The following is a 14,793-nucleotide window of genomic DNA, read 5'->3' as shown; positions in this document are numbered from 1 at the left end:
GCCTTTTACTTCTCTATGTTTGTGAACCTAAATAATTTAATGTGTTACCAAAAATAGAAAAAAGTGCAGATGATCTAAAAATTTGATTTAACCCCCATAGTTTTTGTATTCAATTTGATATATATTTAGCAGCAAAGTAGTGACCAAATCATAGAATAAAAGCTAAATAAATGTCACAAACAATGTCACAACAGACCAGAATAAAACAGTACAATCTCCAAGATCAGTTTATTGTAACATAGCAAATGTTTACAAAACTTTATGCATTATTAGAGTAACTTAAAAATAATGGGCTGGTATAGTTTCAGAAAAGTACAATGTCAAAAAACAAGAATAATGCATCATTTGGCGAACTTGTTTCAACAGGTCAATATACAATATCTGGTATTTATTTATATAGCTTCTAAAAGTGACAAAATATAAACAGATCACATAAAAAGTTGGAAAGAAAATTGTATCTCTTTTCAAACTCGTGCGTGTTTATGAATGTATGTGAATACTTCTACACACATGGAGCAAATCGGTTACATGCAGAAGTTTAGGGCCTAGAATCTGCCACACAAGTTAAAAAAAAAAGGAAAAAGAACAAAGTTGGCATTATAGGAAAACTTGTGCCATTACATCAAACGTACAAATACAAACTCACATCAAAAAGGGTTATTACGATATCTTCCTCGGCACGAGCACTGAACGTGGGGCTCACACGGGATAAAAAGGTTGTTTATTCTCCAAGAAAACACTTCATTTCAGTAACTCGCATATCGTAACGGCACCAGTACCTAAAGAGTTGATCACAGGGTTATTACTGATTTATTTTGTTTTTTTACAAATCACTCATCCTCTATGAAATGTGCTTTAAGTGACATATGCACAAAGTTTTGTTGGATCATAGTCCGTCCAATGAAACAAATGATGAAACACTCATGCTTTTATTTTGTAAACATTTCTCCAAGCAGTCATGGGAAACGTAGTCACAGACATAATATGAACAAGAGAATGAACTAAAGTGCCTTAAAAAAACAAAAATGATAGGATTGGTTTTAGCATTTAGGTATTTCAGTAAAAAAAAAAAGGTTAAACTCTGTAAACAAGTTGGAATCCTTTCTTCTAAGCATAATGACAGTAATTCCCTCATAATCTCAGACGTGAAAGATCTGAAATGGCTAAATCACATGACCTCTGCAGGCAAAGTTAACAGGACAGTTTCAAACAAAAACGAGAAAAAAAAATATTTGTTTAGAAAATGACAAATCAAAATGTATTTCATGTTTTTGACAGAAGTATCACTTAACAAAACTATAAAAACAAATGCATTTTCTGGATGCCAATACTGTCTCACATCTTTACAAACAAACACACAAACCCTGCTGACCTTAAAGAGAACAGCGCCTCAAATCCTACAAAGACCTTTCTCATTACTAGCTGCCATGGCGACGCCAGTTCTGGTGTATACATATACACAATTATACACTTATAATACAAATATGTAAAGGTGGTTTTATACAATCTATAGGAACACTTTCATATCAAACTGAAATATGACCTACTCATGCTGTAGCGTCTATGTACAATCATAGAAAATACACACTAATATGTACGTTTCTTCACACGCAGCCACGCAAAAGCAACCTTTTGTTTTTAACAGGATGCACTTTAAAACGTCAGTTCATATAAAGTGGTGGGTACAATTCTATGGAAAGATCCAAACAAAACAAACAAACAAAAGTGGTCAAAATGCAAAAAAATAAATAAAAGATTGAGCCCAAATACTACAAATATTCCAAAGTAATTCTGGGGTTAATCACAGTTTTAATCAGGAGTGTCGTACTTCATCTAAGTATTGTAGTGTTTCTGTCATGCTCTCAAAAAGACAACATGCTCTGAGTTTTCACAACCTTAAAGACTCACTCCGATGGATTTTAAGTTCATGTTGCATTTTTCTCATGATGGAGGACATATATTTATAAATATATATATTAAAACTGCATTTCTGAGTAGTTCCTTCTTCAAATGGTTGTGAATCAGAAGAAGAGGAAGAACATGCCGTTTAAAAAAGATCAAATTTGGGATGTAGAAAATATTCTGGCCAATTCCACAAGCTCTCTAAGCAACAGAGAGAGGGGGGGGGGGGGGGGGGTTTGCTCCACTCAGGAAGAACATTTCTGATGAAATACTGTCGCTCTGCAGAAAAACTATGTCCTAGAAAATGACAGTTGTTTTTTTTGAGGCTAAAAACGGCCTAATCAAGAGTGAAGACTTTAACAATAGAACCAAATATGATCGGAGTGGGTCTTTAAAACTCTGGCTTGTACTAAATACCAGCTGCTCGTTTATCTTTGTTTTCAATAACTTGTCAAAAAGTCTACAAGAGGAGAAGTGGTTTCAGCACAAATGTGCAAACAAAAGCTAAAAACAGTCCGTTTTAAAGCCCAAACATGAGGAGAATGGTTCCGATCTGAGAGGATGTTATCTGCTAGAGAAGTTAGACGTCTAAGAGCAGATGTTAATGTCACTTTCTGGTTAAAGGAGGAGAACACGAGCCCTCAAAACAGAAGATAGTAGCGCTCTCACATCAGGGAGAATGCTTTACTTACTGTATAATTTGTGCAATGAGACATTTTTTATGACAGACTTTGGTTTTCTTCTGGATTTCTTTCTGCAGTTTTCCGGTGGTAGGAGACGTGAGAACAGAGTAACACAAAAGGTGCTTCACACACAAACGAAGCTGCGATTCTCCACAACCATCGACACAAATGCTTCCAAAAGTAGGTCACAAATTAACCGTGAACTGATATGTCAATGTGAAAAGATCTTTTTCTGTCTTTTTCATAGACAAATCCTCTGCTTCACTATAATATTGCTTCACTTCACTACAGAACAAAAGGTTTAAATGAGCCATAAGTTGATCAAAGTGAATAAATCTGGACTGGAAGTTTGAAAAATGTCAATTTGGTTCTAATGCTTGAAAATAATAGGATTATTATCAGTGAATCAATCTATTAAAAATGCACCTGCTGTCAAAAAAGTATGTAGGTATTTGTTTAAAAAATAGAAAAGAAAAACATGGTATAAATTCAGCTTCTTCTAAAAAAACATTCTTTGCTAAGACTTAACATTTTTGAATTAAATGCACTTCAGCATTAAAAAAACATTTTATTACGTAAATTCATTCAATTACTGTAATATCAAAGGTTTGTTTTATTGTAACAAGCTTTTGCTCTTATGGCGTCGTTGTCTAAATGATCGACATTTATTTGGCAAAAAATAAAAGTCAGGCATAAGACCCAAGAAAGTGGATTTCTAGTTAAACTGCTAAACTTGACCACAAAGTAAAATAAAGTGCAGGTAACCATCACAACCACTGGGATGCTTGGATGGAACATTATTGCTTACCTAAAGAACTAAAATGCAAATGATTTAAAAAAAAAAAGCTGTCATTGAACAGAACGTTTTTTTCTTCTTCTGTTCCCTTGGCAGAAACAAATGATACACAGTCGGATGCTGAGATCAGGAGAACGTTTTCGTGGCTTTCTTAGGCACCAAGATCCTCCGTGATGCTTTTTGCTACAGGCTTCACCTCTAGACAATGTTTTACATTTGTTTAGTTTTGAGTGATTTTTATAGGAATACTTCAATTGAACTGACCTGCTGACATGCCTGAGCCTCCAAACCCAAACTTTGGAGGAGCTTGAGGCAGCTCTGACAGATCTACAAAGAATTACAGCGTCAAAAACAAACATTCCAAGTTTGCATCACATCCGTTTCTTTGTTTTTTTTAAATTAAGTTCGGCTCAATAACAAGCAAAAGGAACGTTTTATTTTTTTCCTTACCTCCTGCTGCTTAATTTTTAAAGAAGAAATCCAGGCTGGTGTCTTATGTCCCTCCAATCTCAGCTGGGATTCGGGACAGGACGATGCCCATTCCAAACCAAACACACAAAGGTGAAGAAGAAGGAAAGCTCCTTTGGGCTGATGGCTCTTGTGTAGGAATTAGAGATGAGTTATAGTGAAGACGGCAGCTGTAAACCAGCCACTGGTGAAGTGATTTGCTGCAGTGATAACATGACTGATGTGTACCAACGTCATGAAGACTTTCTGGACAGTCGCTTGTTGATTTAGATTTAGTTGGCACTTTCATTAGTGACCCTTCCATGTGAATGAATCCAGATCAGAGTTCGAGGAGGTTTACTCAGATTTATGACAGTAAAGGTCTTTCAGTGCTTTCAGTTCTTCAATTAGCGTCTTGTTTTGGTTCTCCAGCACCGCCACTCTGTTCTCCAAACATTTCACGTACTCCTTCTTCTTCCTTCGACACTCCCGCGCCGCCTCTCTGCAGGGAGAACAGGACGGGTCATCTTCACAGCTTCACAGCAGCATGCAGGCTGGACGTCCTTTTAAGCCGAACCCTCGTAGAAGTGCCCCTAAAAGGCTCGCCAGCTCCTACCTGTTTTTCATGAGGCGGACCTCCCGCTTCCTGGTGACCTCTTCTGTGGCACCCTGGGTGGGGAGGGCCGGGGAGGAGGCCATAACGACCCCAGGGGCGATGGTGCTGGCAGGGGCGGCACGGATTTGGTAGGCTTGGACGTCGCCGGAGGCAGCTGAGTGACAGAGTCAGCAAAGAGTCAAAACTCTGCAGAGATTTGACTGTTTTTGACTAATTAAATCAAAGAGCTTTGACTAGAATACAAATGTTTATAAACTGAATGACTTTTAAGGCTCTTTGACTGGTTTGTACAGTATGGATTTTTTTCAGTGCAATTTTACAAGCGAATGTATTCATTTATTTATTTTATGCAGAATCCTGATTGGTTGTAGACCTTGTCAATCTCTCGCCTCCCTGATTTTTTTGGTTGGCTTCGTTTGTGAAAACCAAGCCAGATAAAGACGTGAAGCTTGTTGGCATTTGAGCAGAGTCACACAAAGCCGGTGCTAGTGTGAAAGCAGATGCTACAGCGGCTGTGTGCTCTGAATAGAAAATCATGACTGTAAAGAAGCACAAACCCTAAAAAAAGTGATCAAGTCCTCAGTAAAGGTGGTGCAGTGGGAGGTGGTTGATGAGTTCTTTCTGCTTTTGTGTCTCCTTAACAGATGCTGATTTACTCAAAACTGTAGCGGCTGAACTATCCTGGGGGGAAGACCCCATCCCTGAAGAACAATGTCCCCTACTCACCTTGCACCACGACCTGGTTACTGGGAACCAGTATCTGCTGGCCGTCGCTGGTCTGGGCGTACTGCAGGATGGTGGCTCCAGGCTGGGCGGCTGCAGCGGCGTTCGTCATGGTCAGTGTCTGAAGACCTTGGACTCCATCTGTGCCGTTATTGGCCAGCTGAATAGCCCCGCCCTGAGTAATTGCAACTGTGTGGTTCGTGAGAGCGAAGACAAATGAGAAATGAGTTACAGCAGGGGTGCGCGCTTGATTAACATCCTCTGAAACATACATCACTATGCTTAACCACACAGAGCGCACTTTCTTTTTTTTTCTTCTTCCAGCCGCGCGGCATGCTGGGTCCCCGGCGGAGGACGGCACTGGCCCACAGGAGCGTTTATTGAGGCCCGGGCTGGTTCGCATGCCTCTTCGATCTGAAGTGAGACCGATATGCCCCGTCTGACGGGGCTGCGGGTCCGGTCTGAGGGATCAGAGCCCACTCAGGCTGCAGTGTTGCGCAGGGCGAGGCACGAGCTTCTCCAGCCCTGTCCACAGTAGGGTTGTGCCGATGGACGATACCATCGTGATGGCTGAGTGGCATGCACGTTGCGAGTAGACGCCATAAGCCGCGGTTACATGTGCAAAACATCTTGATCGGATCAATGGTCAGATTAGAATCCAACCGCGTACATGGAACCAGAAAAATGATTTCAGAATATAACAAACGTTCACATGGGGTCACACTTTCAGTCGGAATAAATCATTCGCACATGCGCAGTAGGGTTTGAAAAACCGGAAGAGGATTTAGGTTGCGCCGAGCGGCAATTTTTTTTTCAAACTTTATTGAATGTAACAATTTAATACAAACAATGTTGCCGAGCGGCTATATACATTGACATGTCAGCTCGGTAATATACGAGACGATATTCCAAACGTGCTTTTAATAATGTTACGATTATTATGAAGCACCTGTTCGGTCATCATTTTATTTTTAATCCGTGTGGTCAGTGCTTTTTCTGTTGAAAAACGGAGCCGGAATTAGCAGTATGCTAACACGGGCTAACAGCATTAGCTTTGGGTGGCGCTGCAATCTGCATCCTGGCTGCACGTAAACATGTGGGAATAACATCAGCCTTTATTTATTCGGGACACAACTGGAAACACAAATCCACGTGATTGCTTGAACGGTTTCTAAGGACTGAGCGACATTCCTGCTTTGAAGCTCACACCGCCCCAAAGCCGCTGTGTACTGGCGGTCCAAGCTTTGCTCCGAGACACACACTTTTAGACCCGGTTCTGAGTTCGGTAGCCCGTTCCCCTAGAGCTGCGGGACGGATCGCAGTCCTAAATCTCCCACACATACCACTCATGTAACAAAGCACCCCCCCCCCCCTTCCCCTCAGGCACAAAGCTGTAATTCTGCGCTCCACCGGTCCACTTGACTAGTTTTTTGCGGGAGCGGACTACTTCTTTCTATTTTGTTTGTTACTTTTTTTTGTTAAAGTCACTTCCCTCAGTTTATACTGGATAATCGCGGATGAGTCATTAGTTGTGTAATATTATAAATAAAGTAATAAAGTAAAATAACGAATAGCAAGTATATAAGAACGAAACATTAAAAAATACCCCCCCCCCCCCGACGATATCATCGTCCATCCCGATGGTTGACAGCAAACATCGTCAACTGCCAAGTTAGGTTTGGTCAGCCGTGCTTTAGAAATGTTATGCCCCCAGCAGAGCATGAAACACGATCGTCGCTGCTTTTTGTTTTCATAATAAAACGCCTTATCTGCTCTAATTATGTACTACTGCAAGAATAACATTCATAAACTCCACAAAGCTTTCTCCTCCCCCTGAATTGTAGCAGTTCTGATCATTGTGCATGCACTGAGTGTTGACAAAAATCATCATTTTTACTTTCTGGTTCCCTTTTAAAACATTGTTGTGACTAGCAGTATATTGAAGGTAAAGGTGTGTTTGTGTGTGCTGCCCTGGCCTTCACTTACTGTACTGCCCACTGCTGGTCTGGTAGATGGGTGTGGGCACCGTAACGGTGGTGATGGCAGGGGTCGCTGCTGCAGCAGACGAGTCCTCCTCCGCCTTTTCCTCCTCGATGCGAGGGACAGCCGGTGCATCAGAGGAAAGGTCGTTCAGAATTTTCCTGTTAGGAGAAACGTTTGCAAAATTACAAAAAAAAAGGGGAAAAAAAAAAATAGCACAAACATTTGTAAAGATGTTTAACAGCAGAAACCCCAGATCTCCAGGAAAGAAGGTTCCCGTTTACGCCTCTGCAGCAACCACATCTTCACGCTTTTGGTTGTAGTCTCATGTTAACATACGTGCTAATGCTTCCACCTTTTCACAGCTGTTTCCATTTGCAGCAAGTTAGTAAAGCACGCATTTGTTTTTAATCGCCGTAGAAACCAGTAGGAATTCAGGAACTAAATGTATCAGCCGTCTTTTTGCTCTCCTGAGAAGAAGTTCTGTTTAGACAGGCTTGTAAGGTTTTTCCACAATTGGAAAAAAAAATGGCTTCTACATTATGTAATGCAGTTTCTACTTTGAGGGGAATTTTTCTATGTGATCTCATCACTGCTGGATGTTGTTGTTGTATTTGAAGAAAAACCTAAAAGTAGAGTTTCTTTCAGAGCTTGCACTCAGAAAATCCTTCTTGTAGCGTAACATTTGAAGGTGTTTTATTGCATCAAATTACATTTGAACAGCTTTTTGACTGAACTACTGAGTTTCTTGTTCTGACAAGCGTGTGGAGCGGTTTACCTGTAGGACGGACGTCGTGACAGAATCTCCCTGCGCTTTTGAGAGTCGGTGACACTGTCCACAGACTCCTGGGAGTCTTCACTTTCGGCTATGGTGGAGATCTGGAAGAAACCAGAGGAAAAAAAATCCTGATTCCGGTTTGAGAATCACGGTTCCGCACATTGAAGCAGAGCGTTCACCTGTACTGCCTGGACCTGCGGGGACTGGATGACGGAAGGCTGTGCCGCCTGGATGACGCCGTGAACCTGAACTGTTTGTCCGTTGGGAAGCTGCACTAGAGTTACGGTGGGGCCCGTGGCTGAGGTGTGTCCCGTTGTCATGGAAACCTAAAAATTCAGAGGCGCAATCAGTCAGGTAGAGTTATTTCAAAGGAGTAGAGTAAAACATGCTGTAGAGAAAGAGATCAAACGATTCCACAAGCGACAGCGGCACATCAACAGTGCCGTGTTACCTGCGCCAAAGTAGCAATCTGTGCGGGTGTGATCTGGTTCTCGGAGTCGGTCACAGCAGTGTCGGCTGCCTGTTGGGTCTCTACTGATGACTCCATCTTCATTGACTACGCTAGTGATGGACGTTCAATCTACAATGAAAACAGAAATGTATTAGGATTCTTTTCCAAGTTGCACAAACTATTATCAATGATTTAATACATAAATGAGATATAATCCACAAAACACAAATGTTCTTAATTTAAAAAATAATTCTAAATGATAAAAATATATTTCTAAAAGTTGTATACCATATTCTTCTGATTAAAAGTCATGTTTCTTTTGGATAGTTTGGCCGAGGGTATGTAAGTTTTTCTTAAATACAAACTTTAGAAGCATCTGCAGGTGTGTATCAGTGTTTGCTACTGACAGCAATGCAGATAAAGAAGCGCCACTCAATCTTACGCCGGACCTGGCGAAATTGTTCAAAGCATAGAGCAAGAAAAGTTCAGAAGATTTAGTGATGTAAAGAGTTTAGTGGACTTGTTAGAATGTTCTTTAAAGTCATCTGAATAATTGTTCATATGTTGCGCTAAACTTATTGTAGACCTTGTCAGTTGGCTGAGTACAGGGCTGCGCGGGAAAGCAGTTTGCAATGAGCAAACATACAACCCTGTTGTGTAAAATACAGGGTATTTTACACCCTGGGTATTTTACACCCTGTGTCAGGTATTTTACCCTGACACAACCCTGTATTTAATCCTGGTTGTGGACACAGGGGGGGCCAGGTCTGGGTCCCCCTGTGTCCCCAACCAGGATTAAATACAGGGTTGTGTCAGGTAGGGCATGTGGCATACAAATCTCTGCCAAACCAAATGTGCGTATCAGTATAAACTGATTGTCGTTGTGAAATCTGACCGAAAGTTGAACATGTTGTGCAAATATACTAGTCAATTATTCAATTCCTCGTACGTTTCATTAAGTTAAGTAATCATCTAAGAATTACGGTTGTGAAGTGTGCATGCATTTGATCTATTATCTATTCCGTTATTTCGTTTGGTCTTTCAAGATGAAATTTCTCCCAAAACTGTAACTTTTACTCAAATATGACATATATGATTTCTCCTTCTTTATAATGTTTCTGCAGCAACTTATACTACAGAGCGACTTTTACAGTGGAAAATACAGTATTCTCTGTATTTCTGTGGTATTGTTTATTGTAAATAATAGTTAAGTGAGTCGTGTAGCAACGATCTAGTCCTGCTTTAGTGCAGTGAGTGCAGCTTCAAGGATATTGTTCTGGAAAAACAGACTTTTGGGCTGTGGGCTATAAAGATGATGCTGTTAAAGTGTATTGTTTTAATGTAACAAAATGAAGTGATAAAAACTATGTGACCTCCTAAAACCATCATACACTTTTGTGAACTCTGCAGCGCCACCAATGGTTGACAGAAATATAAGTCACAGCGCAATAAAACAAAAATACACAAAGTTAAAACCAAAACAAACCCCAAACCAAGTTCTAATCCAAACAACAAATGGCTCCTACAATTTGTTATAAGATCTTTAATCATTTCAAGCTGTTCTATTGAAGTACAATATAGTACTTTTTGATATAAAAAGAGACGTTTTCTTTTAGAATTCATTTTCCTCTTCTGGCTGAGTTATTTAAGAAGTTTCCTCAAAAATGTTTAGTTTGCCAGCTGATGCGTTCCACCTCTCAGACGAGAATCTCTGCACATCAACCATTTCTAAATTTGAATCCTTTAACTTTTAAAATACATTTTTAAATTTTAGTGTTCCTTTAGAGTTTATATAGTTAAAAAATAAAAAGAATATAATTCCTTACCCACAATGCAACTGAGCAAAAAGCAAATGCGAACCTGGTTTACCTTTGAAAACTATTCAGTTTTGTCGACTCATGATTTACAGTCTTTGCAACAGATCAACCTGAGAGGATTCCATCAGCCTTAAGAAAAACCCTTTACAGTTCAGCTACCAACACATCGCACTGTATTTATAGGATAGTAAAAACACTGGGATAAAAATTGACAATCCGGCACCGACGGTACAGAGAGGAAAAATACTACCTATGATTGTAAATCACTGGCTAGAGCAGAACTATAACCCCATAGATAAATGAAAGGAAATAGTTCTTACTTCTAAAGAAGTTAACTGTCCGTCATGCAGGGAACATAGAACGTCCCTCATTGTCCCTTCAGTGTCAATTCTGTCTCTGACGCCTGCAGTTCTGGATACGAAACAACCCCAGAAATACCAAATGCTGCAGCTCCTGAAATGACCACTAGGGGAAGGGTTCAGGGGGGGTATTCCAGAAAGCATGTTTAAACTACCCTGACTTTAAGCCTGAACTCTGGCTGAAATCCGCCTGAACTTGTTTACTCTGCGTATGTAGATTCCAAAAGACCGGATATGAGTTAGCGTAATTACGCACGACTTGGTAACCCTGGGTTAATGCACGTGCACAGCAGGTACATAAAGACATTCTCAATAGATCGCCAAGTCAGGAGTCACCATGAAAATGCGTGGAGAAAAAAAAGAGAGCGCTATACTTTAGTGAGACGGAGTCCGAGATTTTAATGATGGCGTATGAAGATTATACGTCCATCAAAAAAGTAAGACCGCTGCATCATCAGCAAAAGAAAGAGTTTCTGCTTGGAGAGAAAAAACGGACAAAATAAACGCACACGTTTTTATCTCATTTCCACGTTCATTGTGATGCGCATATATATATATATATATATATATATATATATATATATATATATATATATATATATATATATATATATATATATATACAGTGACTGACTCAAAAAAGCTGTAGTCAGGATATGATAAATGGACGCCATAGGACACCTTTAGAAACACAATTGCTTTTTCCCCCTTGGGTTTTCATTAGCATTCAGATTTTGGAAGATAACACACACTTTTCAATAGAAGTTTAAACCACATATTCTCTACATTCTGACGGGGAAGACTGAACACCGAAATGGTAAATGGCGTATACTTAAATAACGCTGTCCTACCTACAAGGCCCAAGGCGCTTTACAGTCACAGACCCATTCACACATTTACACACTGGTGACGGCTCCGCTGCCGAACGCTGGTGCCAGCCTCCCATCAGAGAGAAGGTGTCAGTGTCTTGGAGACATTGACTCATGGGTGTGCAAGGCGGGAATCGAACCTGCAATCTTACGATCATTGGTCAACAGCCCTACCGCTGCACCATGGCAGCCCCAAAATAATAATGTAACATAAAGATTAATGATCAAACTAAAGATCAGTATTAGCAGGATAACTGCAGACTGCGCTGAAGACTAAATGACTTCTCCAAAATGATGAGATGTTTCAACAATGTTAAAGTCCAAAGTCAAAATCTACTTCGCCTTTTGTCCCAGATGTCCTACAGGGATCATTTCTGCAGGCATTACCATTAAGAGTCATTACAGCATCAGCGCTATAATACAAAAAAACAACAACATTAGTGTTTTAATGCACTGTTAACTATAGGAACACTAACATTTAAAAATATATTTTTGTAGGAAATTATTCCGACTGTTTTGACAAATTTAGTAAGTTGAGAAAAAACTTTAAAAAGTGAGACTGCTTCGTGCAAACAATCGCAGGGAATTGTGTTTATCTTTTCAATGATTTTTAACATTTTTAACAGCAAAAACATTTTATATTTATGAATAAATTAATAATCTGGATAAAACACCTAAAAATAGTCATTTTGATGCTGTTAAAACCTATAGTTTCTCTGTTAAGGTTAATTGTAAGAACAAAATTTTTTTTAGGAAAGTTTAGTTTGTGCTTTTTTTGTTTAGTTTAATTTCAATGATGGGAATTAAATTATTGGGAATAAAATGAAAAGATACCTTTATTTAGAACATATATGACAAACAAAAGGAGAGAACAATCATGGTGCAGCTGCAGTGATGTGTGCATCTGGAATTACAGCACACTAAATGTTTATCGTTTAATGCAATCGTCAGCCATTACTGATATTACACCTTTTTAAATCATCATTCTCTGCTTCTGAGAAGAAGATTCCTCTGATCCGACTCCACAGCGGTTCTGTTGGCCCGTCCATCCAGTCTGACCTCAGTGCTTTCTCCCAGCTGAGGAACATCTCCAAGTCCAGATGTTTTGAGTCCGGGGAAGATTGTAAAAAGATTTTTCACTCCTTTGTTACTTCACATCCGGATTAATGCAATAATCTTTTAATGAGCTCGAACCAAACCAAACCAAAAAGCTTTACCGCCTGAAGTTCAGAACTCTGCTGCACGACTTTTATCCCAAAGCAGTTCTTGATTTTCGAGCTATACATGATCAAGCTCCACCTCAAAACTTCTTAGCTTCCCTGTCACAAACCATCTCACATTCTCCTGTCAGGTTTTATTGTTTGACCTTAAACTATATTTTAAAACTGGAGGGAATAGAGCATTCAAGAGATAGCCCCCCACACTCTGTAGATCTGTTTATGTCAGCAGGGTTTTTTCAGTTCTTGTTTATGTAGGTTTTAAAATTTGAGTCTAAAAGTGGTAAAAAAAAAAAAAAAACTTGCTTTATTGTGTATCCCTAGAATAAATGGTACAAATTTTTCAAGCTAAAAAGAAAAGGTTACTAGACGGATACTACCATATATCTACTTGAGCAAAAAATTTGTTTGAGGAGTAAAGAAATACTAAAAGTTACTCAAGTAAATGTTACTGAGTAAATGTAAGTCGTTATGTCCTGGTGGGGATGTGTAAACCAGCAGTTTGTCCCTGTCGTGCTTGCATGAGCGCGTGCGGAAGGGCGCGTGCCGATGCGGATCGAGTGATCTCACGCTGTGAGCTCACGCCCGCGTGGCTGCTCTCCGCCGCATGATTGGCTTTACACTTTTCTCCCTCTGCTTTTCAAAAGTCACTCGGATGCTCCGAGTGTGACAGCCAGCCAGCCGAGCCACATGGCCAAAGAAACGCCCCCCCCTGAACTCACTCTCGCCGGTCACATCCCCGGAGATGAACCGCTAACACAACCCACCAGGGACTACATGTTTGCCCTCAAAAACGTCAGCTCGTAATTTCCTTTTTTTTAATAAGCCGAACGTAAAGTGTTTTATTATATACTCTCACTCTTTCATATTATTTAAAATGACTTGCCATTCGATGGGAAATTTTATTTTTGTTTAATTTCGTGCAAAAAAATAACAGTCAAACGTGTTTTTGTGTGTAATAACTGGTCATGTGCGGTGGGAGCTCTTCGTGTGTGTCTTCGACGGTAAAACGGCGCAAATACGGTACATGCGCATAAAAACGGCTAACCGTTACAGCAGCAAATGACAGGTGCGGGTTAAAAACCCACTTTTTTGTGCCCTCGTGCGCTTTCAAATGTGCTAGCAAACAAGTTGCGCTTTAAGGGGGTTCACAATCAAAGCCACACATTTAGTTCATTTTGTCTCGAACAGCCGCAGCCTCCCCTCCCTCCATCCTGCTACAAACACACCGCGGCGCCATGATCTCTTTGTTTCCTTCGGGCCGAACCAGAACAAACCAACAGTTTCCACGGCCGCCTCCTGTCTCCCTGGACCCGGGACACTCCTGCGTTCTTACCGATACAGACGCTCTTCGTCACTCCCGGACCTCCGGAGCTCCACTTTTATTCTGGCCGACACGTAAGAGCCCGCGTCAGGCTACACCTCCGCCGCGTCACCGGGATCGACAACACGGAGATTGGAGAAGGACGAGAAAGCAGATGGCGACGCTGACCGGAAATGAACGAGTTGGAGACGGAGAACGCCGGAAAATACCGAACGGTCACGGAACATAACGACTACCCGGCACTTTTTGTAGTTTGGTAACAACGTTAATCCTAATTTTTTGTCAAAGCCTTTTTACAAGAAACCAAATACACGACATTTTAGATTTAATCTACAAACAAACTGTACAGATTTTAGGCATGTTGAAATAACGCAAAATACAGAAATAAAACTCTCAAAAGAAAATCCCCCAAACACAAAAGTTTTTGCAAACTCAACTTCTGCCTACTTGCTTATTCTGAATTTAGAAAAACGTGCATTGGCAAGGTGTTCAATTTATCTAAACCATAAAATAATTGTTGCTTGGCGATATGATTTAGTGGGAGAGAACAGAGGCAAGAGGTGAAGGAGACAGGCATGAGGCAGGTGACAGCATCTGATATCAGAGAGAGCAGTGATGACTTCAGGTAGGAATGATTAAACTATTGAAGCCACAAAAACCTACATGCTCATTCTGGTTTAAACTTCTGCTGACCACCTGTTCACTGTGTCCTTTTGGAAAATAAGTGCAGGCATGGATGACAAGTCAGTCCCAACAGAAGAATGAAGAGATATGTTCAGATGACGATGATAACGATATTTGAGACCTTTCAATCTGGTTTTAAAGCCAACC

The 14,793-nt window shown here is 40.4% G+C and overlaps 1 protein-coding gene across 2 annotated transcripts; it reads right to left on the bottom strand.

The window, feature by feature from the left end:
* Positions 1–204: 204 nt before the first annotated feature.
* On the bottom strand, positions 205–14,164 carry LOC101164105 (cyclic AMP-responsive element-binding protein 1-like). 2 transcript variants are annotated; one of them, XM_023950798.1, is made up of 8 exons: positions 13,975–14,164; positions 8,377–8,505; positions 8,105–8,251; positions 7,926–8,026; positions 7,154–7,308; positions 5,171–5,356; positions 4,445–4,598; positions 205–4,330 (listed from the first exon to the last, which is right to left on the bottom strand). In XM_023950798.1, the coding sequence occupies exons 2-8, from the start codon at positions 8,476–8,478 to the stop codon at positions 4,186–4,188; spliced, it is 990 nt and encodes a 329-aa protein (XP_023806566.1). In that variant the 5' UTR covers positions 8,479–8,505; positions 13,975–14,164; the 3' UTR covers positions 205–4,185. The 2 variants fall into 2 exon arrangements, with proteins under 2 accessions (XP_023806566.1, XP_023806565.1); XM_023950797.1 differs by having other exon boundaries at positions 7,926–8,053; positions 13,975–14,138.
* Between the last annotated feature and the right edge of the window lie 629 nt (positions 14,165–14,793).

Source organism: Oryzias latipes, chromosome 21 (genome assembly GCF_002234675.1).
Source record: "Oryzias latipes chromosome 21, ASM223467v1".
NCBI classification, from domain to species: domain Eukaryota; kingdom Metazoa; phylum Chordata; class Actinopteri; order Beloniformes; family Adrianichthyidae; genus Oryzias; species Oryzias latipes.
Note: the sequence above shows the minus strand (reverse complement) of the source record. Positions and strands in the feature narration are given on the sequence as shown.